The sequence below is a fragment of the Zootoca vivipara genome, chromosome 9 (genome assembly GCF_963506605.1).
Source record: "Zootoca vivipara chromosome 9, rZooViv1.1, whole genome shotgun sequence".
NCBI lineage: Eukaryota > Metazoa > Chordata > Lepidosauria > Squamata > Lacertidae > Zootoca > Zootoca vivipara.
The window spans coordinates 39,943,952-39,963,932 of record NC_083284.1 but is presented as its reverse complement, the minus strand read 5'-3'; the positions used below and the strand labels follow the sequence as shown (position 1 = coordinate 39,963,932).

General features: G+C 41.7%; 1 protein-coding gene across 2 annotated transcripts in view; it reads right to left on the bottom strand.

The window, feature by feature from the left end:
* Positions 1–2,144: 2,144 nt before the first annotated feature.
* The window catches only part of FHDC1 (FH2 domain containing 1), a 52,098-nt gene continuing 34,261 nt past the window's right edge, over positions 2,145–19,981 (bottom strand). For both annotated transcript variants that reach the window (XM_035112476.2, XM_060278661.1), the window contains exons 7-12: positions 18,734–18,804; positions 18,502–18,609; positions 17,492–17,562; positions 15,570–15,687; positions 12,626–12,790; positions 2,145–9,609 (exon numbers count right to left, since the gene is read on the bottom strand). In XM_035112476.2, the coding sequence (XP_034968367.2) occupies positions 7,585–9,609; positions 12,626–12,790; positions 15,570–15,687; positions 17,492–17,562; positions 18,502–18,609; positions 18,734–18,804 (2,558 nt within the window). In that variant the 3' untranslated portion in view covers positions 2,145–7,584. The remainder of the gene's footprint in view (positions 9,610–12,625; positions 12,791–15,569; positions 15,688–17,491; positions 17,563–18,501; positions 18,610–18,733; positions 18,805–19,981) is intronic.

Genomic DNA, 19,981 nt, shown 5'->3' with positions numbered 1-19,981 from the left:
GGAAAATTCTGTAATCAAACACGCAAAAAAAGAAACCTAAACCTAAACCCAGCAAAAACATTCCTCTTCTCTCAGGCCTTGGTTAATTAATCAATCAATCCATGGCCTTTTAAACTGGGGGAGGGTCTATTGTTTTTGTTTGTTATTATGGTATGTATTTTTATGTTTTTATACTGTAAAGTGCCCTGTGATCTTTAGATGAAGGGTTGTATAGACAATAATAATTATAATAAACAAGCCTTGGGGTAGGTGAAGCATTTTTGCACCATTATTATTATTATTATTATTATTATTATTATTAAGTGCAGAACCTTAAACGGGGTCTGCAAAAGGTTATTTACAAGTGCTGTACATATGAGTAAGCAAAGCTACAGTAATTATTGGAATAAATTCTGTTTAAAAGGCCTTGATAGTGCATGCAGTGGAATGAATTTTCATCACTCATTTGTAATGTTGTTTCAGCTCCTGATAAGACATTCGAAGCACTTCTTAGAGCCTCAAGTCAGCGGCAGGAACAGAGGGAAGAGGCAAGGGAAAAGGCCATCGTTACCTTGAAGCAGAAAACTTAAAACATAAGCACTTCTGAAAGATGACCATCTAGACCCTTCTCAAAGGCCCGCCACAGGAATAAATTCCTCAACATCCCTATGCAAATTTTCGCACTGCTCACGGGCTCTAATGCTTTAGGAAGTTGCTCCTAATATTGAACCTGAATCTGTTCTGTGACATCTTAATTCCATTCACATACAGCCAGCTAGCTAAACAAGTTGTACCAGGTAAAGCATTAGATTTAATCTTTGTTATTCCGTGGATATTGGTTCTTGGGATTCAGATGAGAGTATGCAATGAACTAAAACCATGCTGCATTAGCTATGTCATGAAGCGATCACCTAGCCATGTTGGATCTCACTGCAGTAACCTTGTAGGGAGAATAATAATGTTATTACAATTTAATATTTTTTGTGGGAGAAATAGAAATCTCCGTGACACACGTGGGGGGGGGGTAAATAAAATAATTAGCTGAGTGCCTGGATTCAAAACGCAGGAATAAATGCACCTTTCAGCAGGAGAAAGCCTCAGTAGCAGAGGTTAAATTTACAAAGTCAAGCAGCACGGTGAAGTATTAGGAATGTACGCTGTTAAACCTTTTGCATATCCCATTTAGTCTGCCTCTTGCGAAGAGCAGACTGCTACTTACAAAACATTCCAAAGGTCAGATTCATGCGTTTATACAAGCAGCAGCAAGGAGAACACAGACAGAATACTCTTGGGTAGAACATACAGAAAGATAGATTCAAACACATGCTCTTAGCTTGAAGGTTGCTTAGGCAAGTCCTCCTTGATCAGTTCTTGGCACAGGGAAAAGGTGAATGGAGAACAAGAAGAAAAAGCTTCACTTTCTCCCTTGTTGGAGAAAGCGGGGAGTTGACCTAACTGAGTCTAGGAACACAACTCTGTGATTTTAACCCCTTCATGCACTAACTAGCACTTATGCAGAGTTATGTCTGAATCCAGCATAGGAGATGGAAGCATTCCTTCCCATCACAAAATGGCCTCTTTAAATTTATACTTTTTATTGAACAATATTTTATCAATTTCACCAAACACAGATTAGTCTATATGTAAAATGAGTAAAATCTAGATCCTTCAGCCCAAATCAATCTTGGACAGGTTCCTTTTGGACAGAGACAATTTGGCTGCCATACTCCATGCTCTGGTAACTTCTAAACTACCATGCACTCTACATGGGGCTGTCCTTGAAGAGAACTCAGAAGCTTCAAAATGCAGTAGCCAAATTAATGACTGGGGTTCCATTTATAACTCATATTACCCCCTTTCTAAACAGCTGCACTGGCTGCTAGGCCAAATTCAAAAAGCTCACTTTAGTATTTAAAGCCCTAAAGCAGGGGTCCCCAAACTAAGATGCGGCCCAATTACTTTTCCAATTCAGCCTGTGGACGGTCTGGGAATCAGCATGTTTTTACATGAGTAGAATGTGTCCTTTTATTTAAAATGCATCTCTGGGTTATTTGTGGGGCATAGGAATTTGTTCATATATTTTTTTCAAAATATAGTCCAGCCCCCCATGAGGTCTGAGGGACAGTGGACCGGCCCCCTGCTGAAAATGTTTGCTGACCCCTGCTCTAAAGCACCTAGGCGTCAATATCTGAAGGACTTCCTCCTTCCCCAGAGTCTCTTAGGTCTTAAGATTAGCAGAGGGGCCCTTTTAGTTGTTCCACTGCCCTCAGTGGGTGGTGGTGATCCAAGAGAGGCCCGGGAGAGGAATTTGTGACAGAAATTCCCTCCCCACAGAGGTGTGTCTGGCACCTTTATTATGTAGTCAGTTTCCATCATATGCTGAAGACACACTTCTTGGGTCTTTTGACACTTGCAATACATATTTCAGGACCCATTCTATTCTCTTGACTGCAATTTGTTTTAAACTTACTTTAATATGGTATTTTTAATACTATAAGCACACATGACAGTTTTTAAAATTTCAATAGAATACCACACACTCACCTTTAAAGCGCTAGGCTAGGGGCTTATTTCTGCTGCTTTCTGTGATAAAACTCCACAGCCATGGGGAGTAGGGAACCAAACCCCTTTTGGCCAAAGTTACAGCTATTCTAACACCAGTTTTATTTTTTGACATGGTCAACCCTTAGCTGCAATTATAGTAATCTGCTTAAGGTGGTCTAGAGTTTTGCTTCTGTTTCCAATCTGCTGCAGCTGGGATCTGTACACCAGGACAGCAAGCAATTTAAATTAAAAAGAGCCTCTTGACTCTGCTTATGGGTCAGACTATTTAACACATAACTTTAGGAAAAGAAGGGAAATATGTGAAGCTTGTGGGAAAAAACACAAGGTCGAATATGCAATGCTGCTCCTGCTCCTAACAAAGCAGCAACATTAAGATGGAATTTTCCCACACACTACTATGGAACCTCAGCTGGCAACTTATGCAATTCCTACAGTACCCTTTTCTGAACACCCCCCCCCCCCTGTTCAAACCGATTCTGCATATGCAAGAACCCTCCCAACATGAATTCACTGCTAATAGTCATCTTTGCATTGAAATCCACAACCCAAATCACAAGGAAAGAGTAACAAAGAGAAGGAAGTTATCCTGTTGTGGTGGGAGGATTTTTGCAGTTTGCAGTTCCTTTGCTAGTTTCTCGGGGTCAATGGATGTCTGAAATTTTCTTTGAGACACTGTCAACAAGTGCAACAGGGAATGGAATAGCAGCTTGATAATGAAATGTTAAAAGTGCTGCAGCTGTTTGGGGGATGAATTTTAAAGCATGCCTTAATCTCACAGAAGATTGCCCATGGTTATGGAAGGGCCAACTTTTGTTTAAAACACACACACTCATCTGCACGCAATTGGGCATTTTCTGTTAAAGCTGTGGCATGCCTTTTTCAGCAACAGCCCTGCTACTGTCATATTCAGGCCCACAGTGTCTGAAAAAAAATAGCAGTGAAATGCCCCCCCCCCCGAGTGGGAATTGTTCTGAGGCAGTTCATCCAGTTGTAGAATATAAACCAATAGATCTCACGACAGGTAGAAAAAGCAGCATTTATAATCACACAGGAATACAACATCCAGAATTGAATAGGTCCACATGACAGGGGTGTTTGAAGATATTCAGGCCATATAGCGGCTCAAACACTTATACATCTTTTGAGAAAAGGAACTGGCAATGAGTATCCACTTCATATAAACCCTCAATATTGGTTATCCCCAGATTGAGAGAAAGGATACGAGACCAAATAAAAATAGTACTAGGTGTGATAGACGTGGTTAATATTCTCTTGGTTGGCTGGGAAAGGTTTTAACTTTGGCTGCATGTCGAGGGTTCATGATCTTTCATTGTTGTCCGGATGCTGTAGTCCCTCCACATGTAGACCTTTCACCTCAAGTCCTTTGTTACAGTTTTGTTTTGTTGCCGTTTAATATAGAATAACTTTGGGCTTTTTGGCATACAGGCACTATCAACGGGGAGAAGGCTTTCCACCCAACGTTATTTTAAATCCACCACCCCTTTTTAAAATGACAGTTGGCGGTTAACATAGCACGCTTTTGCAGCCGTGTCTTTTAATCGAAAGAAATAGAGCCATGCCTTTAAAGAGTTACCCACTCAGGTGTGTTCAAATTCTCCACTTAGCAAGGTCCAGCTGCTTCTAGTATCCTTGCTAAATCTCTACCTCACATGCACACCATACATTTAAAGCAAATGGCTCCCCCCAAAGAATTCTGGGGGGACTGTAGAGCTACAGTTCCCGGCAGCACCCTTAACAAACGGCAGTTCACGTGGTTCTTTGGAGGAAGCCATGTGCTTTATGCTGTGGAAATAACCAGCCAACGGCTACACTCTTTAAAAAAAAGTGTTTGTGGCTCCATTGAGTGTTTTTATAACCTCATTCAAACATTATTCCCCCATTCAGGAGGGTGGAAAGAAGAGACACATTCCCTGATCCTCGGGGTCTAAGTGCTGCCCCCAACAAGCAGAGGGCTCTGGGGCGTACCCAGGTGTTAGCTAGGTTGACACCCATCAAGGGTTCAAGCCCAGGGTGTGTGTGCAAAAATCACACCTCTCCACTCTGACCTTGAATCTTACTAGGCCACTACAGCACACAGAGACCCGTTTTTTCTACCCTCCACTGCCAATCCTTGACAGCAAAACAAGGACATGAATTAAAGAATATATCTTAATAGAAGTGTGTGATTGGTTTGCACTGAAAGACTCAAAGGATCTGCATTCACATTCAAAAAGACCTCATTTGACCACAGGTGCTATCCGATCTTAGATCTTCGTATTCTAAAGCAGCCTTCCCCAGGGCATCTCTGGTGCGCTCCAGAGATGTCTTGGACTACAACTCCCATAAGCCTTTGCTATATGGTACTTCTAGGACCAGAGGCTTCAGGACTCTGAGTACCTGTTGCTGGGGAGCAACAACATGAGAGGACTAATGCCCTCATGTTGAGTTTGTGGACCTCCTATATGCAGCTGGTTGGCTGCTGAGGCATGGACAATGCAACTGGGTTCCTTCTGTGTTCCTAGACCTAGGATGAGGGTGATAGGCATTCAAGATCCATTTCCAGCACACCTCATTTAGTTTCAGAAAGGCTTAACCATTGAAAAGAAACATGTTCTCAACCCAGCATTTTAGACCTTATTGGAAATGCATTCATTCCCTTTCAGGGACACCAAATTATGGCAAGCATCATCTGCTCCAACGTGAGCCTCAAACATTAATCAAAATTACAATGGAATAATGGAAACATATAGCACAAACTCCCATAAATGGGAACTTTATTAAACTAGCAAGATAAACTCAGAAATGTATAAATGGTCCATTAAATACATCCAGTTCATTTTTACAGATACTTCTTATATAGAAATTTACTTACAGTTTCTGAACATGTAACATTTAAATTATTTTCTCTTTTCAAGCTTACTACCATCAAAAGGTAATAAAAAAATCCAACACCTGCTTTTGCAGATGAGCACACAAAAAGATACAGGTAGCGCCAAATGGAAAGATTACTGCATTTAAAACATGGAGGGAGGAGTACCCAAGAAGCTTATAAAACCAACAAGGCTTCCTTCCAAGCACCATTACTATAAAGAGGGAGCCCAAGTCAACTATCACACTGAGATGGTGTCTTGTTTGAGAGAGCCCAATAGCACACTTGGTGACATTCTGGCATACTTTCTGAGGAGTTCCTGAAAACTATTTCTATAATGGGACAAAGAAATAAAAATGTAAGGCCATGAACTGAAATGGTAGAATTGGTTGGTTGAGTCAAGTTCAGCATGGTGCCTCTCTGCTGATGAAAGAGTCTGAGTCAATGGAGGCTCCATGAACTGAAATGGAGGGAGCTTGTTTTAGCAAATCTCTCCTTTCTCCTGCAAACATCTACCACATTGCTCCTGAAGTCCCCCCCCCACTCCCTTGACCAGATGGGAGTTGGACAGGGGGATGCAGAAGGGAGGGAGAATTGTCTTCCTTCTGCTAGTGGAAGCATCTGCTAGATCAAAGATTCTTCCATCAATGGAGGGACTCAACCCTCAAGATTCAGTTGTCACATCAGTGCAAGTGTCTTGTTGTGACTGATTACACTTAGTATTAGGTGAAGGAAGGAAGAAAAAGTGGGGAGTTCTAATGGGGAGGAATGACCAGCTCAATGTCACCTGCCCATCTGTTTCCATTGCCTGGGTATATTTTTTTTAAATAAAAAAAGGTTTTCATAGATGACTTGGATGGCAACTATTTAAGTACATAGGCTGAGCAGCAACAGCCAGTTTCCCCACCTACATATATTTATCTGGAAAGGGACCAAAGGGAAGGCAGAACTCGTAGTGACAAGTTTTTCCTCATTCTCTGTATCTTAATCTGACCCGATGTCATTTTTATTTTGCAGTGAACTATAGTCTTTTTTTATATATAAAAACAAAGCTTATCAAAAAGTGAAGTTTAAAAAGTAGTGTTAAAATCTGCACCAGGAGCAAAATAAGCTTAATTTACCAAAAGGGGGCGGGGAGCTTTTTGTCACGCAAAAAAGGAACTTGCATGTTTTATGCCAACTGGTCATTTTGATAAAAGAAAATAGGCAGCAGGGAAATCAAAAGCTCTTCCCAACAAGAGCCATAGCAGCATTTTAAAGTCACCTGACAGTAGTTAAAAATGAATGGAAATGAGAATTGGCAGGAAAAGTGCTCTGCTAGAGGCTGTAGCCCTCGTAGTATCTGTGATATGTAATATAAATATGGCACTTCTGTATGCCAAAAGCTGGCAAGTTTGCATGTTAACTGACACAAGGCAAGTCACCTGTAGCCATTTTCCCCAGCTACTACTTGTGGTTTCTGAAAGTCACAACCTTCAGGCTAATCCTACTACAGTAATTCCAGCACCAGTCATTCCACTGACTATTCTATTTGTACATGCAAGGCAGTTTTGCCACACTCATGGAGAATAAACCTTCTGCCCAGCAGAGTTTCCCCTCCTTCCTACAGACACACATACAATTTAAGACATGCTGCAAATCCCTCAGATGATATTACAACCAACGCCCCTCCCCCCACAAACACAGCAATATCCTGTTTGATCCTATTGTAGGCCAGAGGTTCTTTGTGTCCAATTGCCAGCAATGGACCCAGCAACAGACACATTTTTTTTTAATTGGACCCAATGAATTAAAGCGATCCACATCTGCTTTCCATACTTTCCCAAAAAAGAATTCAGGACGGCATTTTCAGAAAAGCAGTGTTCATACAACTGGCCATAATCCCTAGCTCTGTTTTCCTTTCCTTTTCATTAAACAGATGCATTCATTTAGCATGTAAAATTCATGTAGAGCAAAGGAACTTTGTTACAGCAATTCCATCACAGTAATGGTCAATACATTCAGTTCAGACATACAGCAGGATCCACACAATGTACCTTTAGTTTGCATTTGGTATTATTAATACGTTAACGTTAATGTTTGGGGGTATTTCACACAACAGGAAAATGCAGTGTTTAAAAGAGCTGGTTTTCACATTCTGTATTGCCAAACACTACACACACCCTTTATTTTCAAAAGTGATTCAGCAGTTTCCCTATTGTAGTCTGATTTCCATCTTTACATTTGAGGGATGTTGATTTTTCCATTATCATTTGTTCCTTTAGCACAGGCTCCGCTTTAACACTTAGAAGGTCACCATTGTCAGTGTTCCTTTTGATAAACCTAGCACTGTTTGCTCGCTTGAGCGTTCCTCCACCACTTTCCCTTGGATAAGAATCATCAGAGGCTGGTGTCATCTTCATCCTAGGAAGCCTCTGAGACAGAGACCTTGTGAGGGCTGGAGGTTTGGAAGGGGCTGGCAAATCCACCTTGGCGCATTTTGAGGAAGAGGCCACTGTATTCCTTGCAAAGCTCGGAACTGGAGCTGGTGTCTTGGGCACAGGGGCCGTTGTGCTTTTGCTGGCTTCTGTAGGGGACGGGGGTTTGGTCAAAGAGCGGCACATCTTTGTTTCATCATTCTTCGACTTGGGGACGTACCTGACTGGTTTGGAACTTGGCTTTTTGAAGGAGCCCTTGTGCTGGAGCGGCTCTCTTTCAAAATGGCCGCTACTTGAAGCTGCCGTCCCCCTCTGGAATTTCGGCTCCTCTACAGATGTGCTTTGCCTGTACTGAGGTTTTGGCGCTGCATCTGCGGAGTTGCCCCGGATGGAGTTGCGACGCGGGAGTCGTGCTTCAGGTGCACCCGTGTCTCGGGGTGCTGGCTTAGGATCTGGCTTTTTGGTACAGCTCGGGGGTGCTGCTTTAGTTGATCTAGAAATGGGCACTACTTTTCTCATGCTTGCATTCTCCGAAGAATTCAGCGTTCTGACTGAGGGTCTGGGGTGGTTGAGAGGACCATTGCCGGGTTTTGCAGCACTTGAAGGTTTATCTTTCAGAGAATTCCTCTTTGGCCCCACTGCATCTTTGCTTCTCACAGGTTTTTCCTTTGGGAGACCTGACTTGCTGCCGGAATCATCCTTATCAGCAGAAAGTGAGTTCAGTCCCAAGACGACATCACCACCAGCCTGAAGATCATTCCTAAAAGGGGCAATAGCACTGTCTTTGCTGTTCACTTTGTTGCTGTCCCCGAGCCTTGGATCATTTCCTTCTGGCAGATCGAACGTCAAAGAACAGTCAGAAGTCTCAGATGTACGGAACATTGGTCCATGTGCCTGAATTCCTGAAACACTACCATCTGAGGATGTGGGGCTACCACTGCCTAGTTCCAGAGCTTCAGGGGCATGACCTGCTACTTTGGCTGCATGGTCAGCTTTAGATTTTCTGAAGGCTGGTACAGGAGGAGCTACTATGCCAGGAGTGTATAAGCTCGAGTCACCAAGAGTCTCCAAACCTCTCTCATCAGCCTCAAAATGAACTGCAGATAGGCCCTCCACATCATCTGGTTCATGGGGGTCAAGCTTCAGCATCCCTGGAACATGTTCATCTTCTTCAAGGGACAAATCCCAGGGTGCTGCATCGGTGGCTTTAGTACAAGGCACATCGAATCTACACTTGTCGTTTCCAGCACTCTCTTGGTTGCTGTAGAGATTAGCATGGGCAGTGCTATTGTCCTCAAGGTCTACCATGTCATCAGAATGAGATGGGGGCAACTGGAAGTAACTGCACTCCATGCCTTCTTCTGGTGCCTGGTGCAAGTGCAAGTTGGTTAAGCCAAGATCTCCAGGCTCTCTAGATTCAGTCCAGGCCACTCTGGGTCTTGCTTGACCTGCATGCTCACGAGGAAGGCTGTTGAACTTGTTTGGATCCTCACCCTTTGAGGTCTCCAGGAAACTCAACAGCTCTCTGTCTGCAGTGACTCCCAGGGAATGCCGGGAACGCCTGGTGCTGACATTTCTGTAAGAAGGACTTTGCGGTCTCTGCTGCAAGAAGGGCATAAATTCTTCAAGTCCTCTCTTTGTCAACATCCCAACATCATTTTCACTGCTGCTCCTACCAAAAGCTCCAAGATCTCCGGCAACCCATGATCGGCGTTTTAGCTCCAACTCCTTTAATCGCTGTTGCTGTTGAAGTTCTTGGGCCTCTCTTTCCTTGTTTTCCTGTTTAGAAAGAGAGAAGGGGCAGGGGAAAGGAATTCAAAAATCTTAAATTTAACATTTTCACATTTTTCATGTTCTTCCCTGGCATTTGAGTTTGGTTCTTGAGTACAAATTACTATGACAACAATTTTCTGCTTAGGTACCAGTTAAAGCAGGAAAACACTCCCTCCCCCAATAGCATCTATTTAGGCCTGGCTGGTGAAGACATTATGAGATACTTGCTTTTCATGCTCAGGTTCATTATCCTGCAGCTTTCTTTGCAATTCAACTTAATTTGAATATTGTTCTGAATCCTAGTTAAATGGTACTGCTTAAGTAAGCCTCCAGTTAAAAAACAAAACAAAACAACCATAATGTAGGGCAGCCAGGTAAATGTAATAAAATTCTTGGTCAGGTTAAACTTTCACAAACATAGTATATTGAATACAGAAGGATAAATTCTTAGATATTTATTACTTCTACTCTCAAAGTGCTCTCTCAAATAAGAAGATGTTGTTTATTTAAAGGGCAAAGGTGCCTATGACATGATGTTTCTTGCTCTTTCTTGAACAGGAAACTCTAAACCTTTGCTCATACATGACTGTATGCAACCTAAAAGCACTAAAGCAAACTAAACATTTTGTGGTTTTGGAACACTTACAAGTGGAGCATGTGAAGCTGTCTCATACCTGGTTAGACTGTGCATCTTTTTAGACAAGGGATGCAGCTCCTTTCCCAGGCACACACTTCCATGAGAGAATTCCCCACTGTGATCTCCTCCTTCCCTCCAGGTCAACTGATTAGGAAGCTGCTGAGCAGTGGCAAACAGAGAGCTGCTCCTTTCAGAAATGCTATTTTGAGGTACCAGCTCCCAACAGAATAGCAAGGAAAGCCTCTGCTTCCTAAAGCTATAGTAGCTGAAGAGGGAGGCAAGAGGAGCATTGCAAACATCAGAAGAGACAGGGGGGCATGTCCAATATCCTCCAAGGTTTGCAATACTCTGCCTACTTCCCACTTCAACTACTGGTTGAAGGGGTGGGTCCTAAGAGTGGCAATTTTTCAGTACCATTTGGACAATCACTGAGGAGAGGCTGCTGGACTGATCTAAATAGCATATGGGCCAGATACATCCTGCCAGTTCCTCACTTATTGTCTCATCTGAGGCTTCTTCCAGACTGTTGCTATTTTAAGGTCGGGTTCAATCACATACCAGAAAATTCAGGTTGCACAATTCAGGTTGATTGGGTGTTCCTGTACAGCAATCCCACTCCCTTCCCCCTCCCTAAAATATTACTTTTTGCTATAAGGCCTTTGATAGGGAAATGCAAGAAAAGTGTGGGATAATGTTTGAAGTGACATCCTCTAACCTTCCCACAATCAAATCAGAATGAGTGCTCAGTATGTAGCCAACAACAACGGACAATGGAAGGCAGGAGGTGGGGGGGGCACCAAATGTTGGTGTCACACAGGATGCTGCTGAAATCTTAAAGCCCAAAGTCCACCACAGCTTCTGCTGATGGGGTTTGTTAGGTGACTCCTGCCCAATGGGAGGTGTTCAATGCTGGTCCTACTCAGAGTAGACAAACTGAAGTTAATAAACACAGAATTGTAGAATCGTGATTAACCTGGCTTCATTCATTTCAATGGGTGTACTCTGTGAAAGACTAGCATTCAATTCCACCCAGAGGCTTACCAAAGGCATACAAGAAGGACCATGGAGGAGTAGGAATTGCAACCCAGGTTTCCTACTACCATATGTTCCAAACTCTAATGGATGCCCCCTCCATTTAACACTTCTTTCTCTAATGGATGCCCCAGAGCTGAAACATGAAATTGCACACACCATTTTATGTTTCTATTTAAGTACTCTCTTCTATACACCTGAAGGAGCGTCTCCACCCCCATTGTTCAGCCCGGACACTGAGATCCAGCGCCGAGGGCCTTCTGGTGGTTCCCTCACTGCGAGAAGCAAAGCTACAGGGAACCAGGCAGGGGGCCTTCTCGGTAGTGGCGCCTGCCCTGTGGAACGCCCTCCCATCGGAGGTCAAGGAGATAGACAACTACCTGACATTTAGAAAACACCTAAAGGCAGCCCTGTTTAGGGAAGTTTTTAATCTGTGATATTTTAATGTATTTTGGTATTTGTTGGAAGCCGCCCAGAGTGACGGGGGAAACCCAGCCAGATGGGCGGGGTATAAATAAATAATAATAATAATAATAATCCAGTTAGCAGCATTTTTATTCTGAGAAGCAACACCTGCTGCATACTAAAAAATGTACACTGAGTGCACACCTGCTTACACTGCTGTTCAATAGCTCAAGGCCATAGATGCATGACCTTTTGGATCAAAAGGAGCCAAATGCTCTTCAGTATACATATATGATTCCAGGCACTTTGCCTATTGTCGTTTTTAAAAAGCACCAAAAAGATTGCAGTGTTTGCGTGCCTCAGGCACAGAAGCCAACCATGTGGGCACCTGCAGTTTTATCTCTAGACAATGGCTGGTGGTGCCTTTGCTCCCACCCAAAAAAAACTACAAGAAAATGGACTACACAAGACAATGGACCTGATAATGCCATTTCCCCCTCCCCCATTAAAGACAATACAAACCAAGAAAAGGCATTGTGGGGATTTGCTTGCAGAGATCTAGAGCACTATGCAAATTTAATAAGTAAGTAAATTAAAATAATCCTAAATTGTGCCGCGCAAACAATGAAATTTAAATAGCTACAGCTTAATAAAATCTTTTCTGTAACAAAATGTTTGGTTTGAGGTTGGAAGAAGTGTCCTACAACAGACATAACTTTGTTCCATTATATCATATGAAGGATTACCACTATTAAAATCATCCAACAGTAATGCAGCTTAGTTACATAAAAGTCAATGGATATTTCTGGTAATATTCAACAAAGCTTTACTCAGAATAAATTCTTTAAAATCAATCGGCATGATTAAGTTAGATCTGTTAATTTCAAAAAGCCAAGTACAACTTAGCTGAATACTACCCTCACAGTTTTGTAGAGACGTTTTTCTTACCTTAACAGCTTTGCTGAACCTAAGACAAAAATCCCTAAATATCTGAAAACATTCTTCCAGTTTCATGGTTTCTTTATCTTCGCATAAGAAGTCCATAAGGGTGTGTGATTCCTTCAGCAGGTCTCGTTTCCAGCGCTCCAGCTCTTTTATCTCTTTTACAGCAAACTTAAGATAAAACCAAAATACAAATTAGAGACTGACCAATTTTAGCATCTGCTCAAGTCTGGGATTAATGTTAACTGGCTAGAGACTACAGAACTATAGTGTTTGGAGCTGTCAGAAGAAAAAGAATTCGCTGAGCATACTCAGCACAGCGTCTGGAGTGCAGCAGAGCACATAAAACACTGGAAATGCCTTCCTTGCAATGGTGGTGGTGAGTCAGCTCAAACTCTTGCAACCCTACTTCCCACAAACATTTGGTTGATCAATGTGAGAACAGGATGCTAGACCGATCCAGCAAGCTTATATTATATTTTTATATGCAATTCCAGCACAACACATTTTTAGATAGCTTGTAAAAAACCTCAGCCTTATACCTGCCTTTTAAACATCGTGAGAATTTGCCTATAGGAACCATTTAGTTTGAAACTGAAATCCAGTTTGAGATTTGACAAACACTGTTCAAGTAACATTTGTTTCATCAAGATAAGATGTTGCAGCCATGGATTTTAAGAAGATTAACTTGTTGTTTTCCTATCCCCCTTTGTTCATAACAAGCATGCACACAGGTACTTGCAGAAACCTTTACTCATCTAATAAAAGAGCATTATTTAACAATGAATAAGCCAGTGCCAGAAATGTATTAATCTTTGTTTTCTCGGTGGTTTCCCTTACAAAGCAAGAAATCAAACGGGGAGCCCAAGGGTTTGCAAATGGGGAGTATGTAAGTGTTGCCTTCAGAAGGGTAGATAATCTTCGCTTTGTCAGCCATCCAAAAAGAAAAAAAAGAGTGTCACTCAACAAGGTATTTATTAAGATAAGCTAAAGGAGTGACATGGAAAATTGGCTCCACCTTTCATATTAGTAGCTTATTCACAAGGATGGGAGAAGCCAAATTTTAAATCAGGTTACTCACCCACCATTTTTAGGAAGTGTTATATAAGGTGAACCTTGTAAAAGGAAGAGCGATTCATTTTGAATTACTCCTGATGTTTAAAACAAAAAACATGAGTGCTAAAGAGATTCCAAACATAGCCTAATACTGCAAATTTAGTAGCAATGGGGCAGAATACAATTGTTCAGACGCGGTAACAAATATGCTGAACAGTGCATGGGAACCTATAAAGTGGCAACTATAGGAAATGTGCAGCACAGAATCTAAAGTTCTCTGGAGCAATAAATAAATTGCACCTGAATATCTAAAGTGTGAACACAAAAAAACAGGTTATGGAATTACAGTACTGTTGAACTGGGTTTGTAGACTCTGGTTTGTGCTAGCCATGCTTATACATCTGCATAGCTGCCAAGTTTTCCCTTTTCTCGCGAGGAAGCCTATTCAGCATAATGGAAAATCCCTGAAAAAAAGGGATAACTTGGCAGCTATGCATCTGCTCCAAGCAAACCAGGGCTAAAGCAGCATTCCAGATTCTCCCATCTGCCTGCCAGCAAGCAACGTGACAAGCAGGTCTTGCTATTATCTCTCCAAGCATACCCACCAGGGAATGAGCTTTGCTTAGCAAGCTGAGCCATTTTTTCACTGCATACTCAGAATCTTAAATCAGGGGTAAGGCAAGAAATCATAATTAAGCTCTATCTCTTGCACCCAGCCATTGAGAGCAAGATTTGCAGGTCCCCACCTTCAGCTGCAGTTGAAGGATTTTTTTTTGGGGGGGGGAAATGTTGTTGCTTCTGCTTAGTGCAAAGCCAACCCTTTCTACAGTTTTAGCAACTATTGCTAGAAAACAGTACGAGCAAATGCTGTTTCCTACAGATGTTTTCAGCCACTCATAAAATAACCTCATTGATTTTTTTTTAAAAAACACACAACCAAAACAAAGCAAAAACATGGTACTTCGCTTTCCTGAAATTCAGAAATCAAAGTTCCATAGAAAGAGAATGATGCAAATTATTTAAAAATTTGGGAGCTATAAACCAACCAAATCTGATGTGTTAGGCAAATATTCTCTGAGACATTGCCACTGGTGAAGTGTTACTCCAATTACTATTGTGCAGAGACAAATGAGACTGTTTCTCATCTCCTCTAACGTCTCCATCAAGCATTTCTCAAGAAGCAAACAGGTCTATGGGAAGGGGTCAGGAAGGGGTCAGAAAGCAGCCAGAATCTTTAAGTTTCCCTACATAACTGGGAGACCTACAAACTTGTTCCTCTTTACAAAAAGCTGGGGTTCTCAGAATGTTAATGGATACCCAGGAAAGCCAAGTTGTGCAATTCATTGAATGACATCACCATCTTCCCTGCAGACTAGCAGTATTTAAACTGAAGCTTTTGTGGAATTGTTTGCAATGGATATCCAAACATGTCAAATTAAAATAAAGCTACCCCCTCCAAAAAACCACAAACAAACCCAGAGATAAAGGCAGCACATAGGAGGGGTGTCTGCTAGAGGGGAAAAAATGATTTAAAAATCTTTATTTCTTCACAAGCAAAATATAAAATCAATAATTTAGTTCAGAAGCATTACTGAAATACAGTTTAGGGCCACCTAATTTAAGATACAATGTATCCTTGCTCTTCAAAGTATCAGATAAAAATTGCAGCTCTCTACCTATTGATGGCAGCTGCCTAAGCCTGATTTCCCCCACAACTAAGGGTTCTTCTCTGTAAAAAGGCTCTCTTGAAATGCTTACCAGTAATAAGAAGCATTGTGGGCAAGGCACTCCTAGACTAAATATTACAGCCTGTTAAGGACATCAGTGAAATTCATCAAGGGCGCAGAATATGGACATAAGAAGGAACTGAAGTGGCAGAAATCTACCAACAAACCTGGAGGAAGCCTTCCATCTGGTGAAACAGTTCAGAGTCCCGCCGAATATTATCCTTAAGAGACTTTGTTTTGACTGAGAGTGAATGGAGCTCTGCTTCTATACTTTCAAGAGATATTCTGCAAGGAAAGAGTTGTAATTGAGAGCAATTTTAGAGAGACGAACTACCCACCAATAAGTGCTGACTACCTAACTAATTAAAAACACACATATGACAGCAAGTGTTATAACACGAGGTGAACAAACTGGACCTGCCAGTTTAGCAAATCTTCCCACAGTAGAAGATATGACCTAATAATTTCCCCTCCCATTATTTTCAGTGATCAAGGTTTTATGCCAAAGCAATTTCATCAAGAAGTTTCAGTAATGGACTCTGACCAAAGGGCAAAATATTTCCCCAGACTACCTGTCACTAAATTAAAAGAGCCTGGGATTACCGAGTCACAGATCTTGGGCACTCAAGGAGTCATAACAGTGGTGGAACACCTCCTGTTCTGTGTAGCCCTGTCTATTCTTGGTACAACATCACAGAAACTTAACTAAGTTTTAAAGCAGGGGCTGAGTGCATACTGTTTTTTTCTTGAGGGCAATATTCCTTTGGGAATAATCTGTCAGGAGACACAGACCAATGGCGGGCAGAACCAGAGAGTAAAGTGTTATGAATGAACTAATCCAGATTTTGCTTCCATTTTCACCTTAGATTAGAATCCCAACCCTATTTAGCAGCAAGCTTCTTGTTTTGATGGGTAATTTCGGATATGCAGAGTGGTTTTTTAGTAGGGTGTAACAGACCAATACAGCTACTGTTCTGATAGGCAAGTGGAAGTTAATTCTTTTCTAACATTAGCGTTTTTTGCACACGTATGGCAGAAGCATACCAATATGCTCTCAAACAGCTTGACTGGTGGGGTAGGGTGGGGTAGAGTGTTTCTTCCCCCAACCAGAGAAAAATTAAAAGACAGAAACAAAATGTTAATCAAATGCAGGCATGTCAAACCTGCGGCCCTCCAGATGTTTTGGACTACAATTCCCATCTTCCCCAACCACTGGTCCTGCTAACTAGGGATCATGGGAGTTGTAGGCCAAAACATCTGGAGGGCTGCAGGTTTGACATGCCTGAAATAGAGTATTGCTCCTTGTTGTAAACCTACACAGAAAGCAAGAAAACACTTTAAGAAGCCAGGAAAAATAAGGAAGGAATTCTAATGGGATGGAAGAATGTGACAGCTTAGTAGGCATGGTTGCATGTGGCCTCTGGGGTCACAGGTTGCCTGTCATGTGCTTTAAGAAGCTCTAGTCACTTGTCTCATCACCCCCGTAACAGAGCTTCCCATCTGGTGATGAGAGAAGAAAAGGAACGGGGATACATGTATGTTTTCTTAACAACCACATTATAACTCACTATCAATTAAAAAGAGAACCAATTGTTCTCAGCTTTCAGTTTTTTTAAAAAAAATAAACAACTGCACTATTTCTGTTCAACCTTACGTAATTTGACTTTGAATTTTGGTTTTCTGCTTGCAGGATTTTTAAAGGATTTGTCACCAAACCACAGGAATAATTCTTCCCCAGAAGAGTTACCCTACCTAGGTCAGTTGAGGGAAGTTGTTAAATCACCAAATAATCCCCTGTAATACCAATACTTAACTCTAATCAGTTGTTCTATCAACAAAATTATGTGGAGACCAATAACCTCGAACAAGTTAGTAGTCCTTCTGAAAAGCCCTTAAAGATAAACTCAGAAAACCTCTAAACGTGAAGGCATGCTTCAGGCATCATTCTATCCACAGTGAAAATGAAACCACAGAGTCTATAGTAAACACTTGTTAAGATCTCAGTTTTCACGCCAAAACTTTGTGCATGTATTGAATTGCTTCACAAAGAAAAAGGTTCCCAGTCAATGTTCTCAGTTTTCTTGCTTACCTGGCTGCCTCTTGAACGTGCTGTAGTTTGTCTGAAAAGGCTAGAAGAACTCTATCCTTCTTTTGGGCTTCCTGAAACAAACAAGATGACCCCATAAATTTCCACTCCCATGCTGAAACCTACAGTACATAAACTTAGAGGTCTTTTTGGAAGTGCAGCTGAAGAGGTTTCTGTTTTAAACCTGCTGTGTTTGTTTTAGAAGACTCTCTTTTAGAAGGCTAGGAAGGATCTAATTAAACAAGGTAAAAAAGACATTTTCTATTTTAGAGAGCCTGGGAATTAGTAATCCTTCAGTGAGTTCAGCCCAGGTGCACTAAGGAGAGCTATTAGGCAAAAGCAGTGTACTAATGCCATGTATGCAATCTAATACAATATTTCCTGCTTAATCTCCACCTAATATCCCCTTTTTTCTCTGTCCCCCTCCCCCGGCCCCTTCAGATTAGCTGTTAAACCTATTTGCACAGGGATATTCACAAAGTCACAGAAACTAATGCTAAGACTTAGAGCAAACTAGGCAAAGATTAACTATAATCACCATCAAGGTTAAACTAATTGCAAATTGACAATTCTATACATGTAAGGAAAATCTCAATCTATGCAACCAGTTTCAAAAGAAATAAGAGGGCATTGCCCTCCTCTTAAATCTTATGAGAATCACACACACCCTGAAGTATTATCAGCAAGTAATCCATCAGATCAGGTAGCTTCTTCACAAACAACAATTTAAGATTGGTATAGCTAGGTAGACAGGACAATCTAGAATTGGGAATTTTAAATACAATACCAAAAAAGTGCTTGTTCCAAGACTTTTAACTGCATGCTTACTCTGCACATTTCAGCATTGCAATCATAAATTAATGAAACCTGCGAAGAGCTTACTAATAACCATAAAAATTAAATGTTGCTCTTAAATTCTGTGGCATGCATGCCCCCCCAGCCTATCAATCACATCCCCCTGCTGCTTAGATTTCTGCAGCCTGCTATCTTGGAAATGATTGTTATTTACATACCAAAGCAACAAAATGAAGCAGATTCATCCCAGGCTTGTTTGCTTTTGTATCTGCCAACTTGAGTAATGAGGATAGCTTAAAGCCAACTGCATTGCCAGCATAGCCTCCCTAAGGAGTGGAGGGGGGGGGGTGATGGAAAAGACAAGACAGAAGAGGTACAAGATGTCAATCTGCAGTACTGTAAATTCTGACCCTCTCCCCCAATGCCCCAAAATGAAGCTTGTCCACTTACTGCATTCATAATATTCCCAGTCTGAAGGACCAAGTGCAATATGGAATGTAACTCTTCACAGCACATTAGCTCTGCAAAAACAACAACGACATAAGGTTCTGAATCCATGGGCTGCTTTCAAATGGCATCCAAGAAAGATTTTATTGCTCCAGAAAAATTGCAGTCAAACCAGGTATTATTATTTTTTTGGAGGGCGATTAAAGGAAAGTTCCCAGTCAAGGTAAGGGAAAAGGCAAAGCCCCACTGCCAGCCAAGCCTCACCCTGACTAGAACACTGAGTATTTGGAACCAACTCTGCAAAGAGTCTGACCAGATTGCCTGTTCACTTAACAGTGATGTACAAACCAGCACCACAGCCTGGTAAGGTGCTTGACATTATTTATGGGATAGTTAAGTCAGCAGAGCATGAGACTCTTAATCTCAAGGTCGTGGGTTCAAGACCCATGTTGGGCAAAAGATTACAGCATTGCAGGGGGCTGGGCTGGACTGCTCACAAGGTCTTTTTCAGCTCTACAGTTCTATGATTCTATTCCTAACTATCAAATGTTTTCAGTCACTCGTTTACCAATAAAAGAAGGGGAGGTAATCTAATAAATCTGAAGAGGCAAAATATACATGCAGTTTTGACTATTTAGTATCACCAAGGCTGTCAGGCAAGGGGCAACTAACCTGTAACCCTCCAAATGTTTGCTGGACTACAACTCCCACCAGTCCCAATTAGCATGGTCAACAGTCAGGGAGCATGAGAGATGTAGTCCAACATCATCTTAGGGAGTCATAGTTCTTTCAATATACTGATTAACCTAGTGTGCAGCATTGGAAGCCAAGACATCATTGTCAGCCTACAAGCACTTTTTATTTCTCAACTTATTAATTTGCACATTTCTGAAAGAGGCCACTGTTATTCTTGTTCAATAGATGTGACCTAAAGGTAAGGGAAAAGGCAAAGCCCCACTGCCAGCCAAGCCTCACCCTGACTAGAACACTGAGTATTTGGAACCAACTCTGCAAAGAGTCTGACCAGATTGCCTGTTCACTTAACAGTGATGTACAAACCAGCACCACAGCCTGGTAAGGTGCTTGACATTATTTATGGGATAGTTAAGTCAGCAGAGCATGAGACTCTTAATCTCAAGGTCGTGGGTTCAAGACCCATGTTGGGCAAAAGATTACAGCATTGCAGGGGGCTGGGCTGGACTGCTCACAAGGTCTTTTTCAGCTCTACAGTTCTATGATTCTATTCCTAAC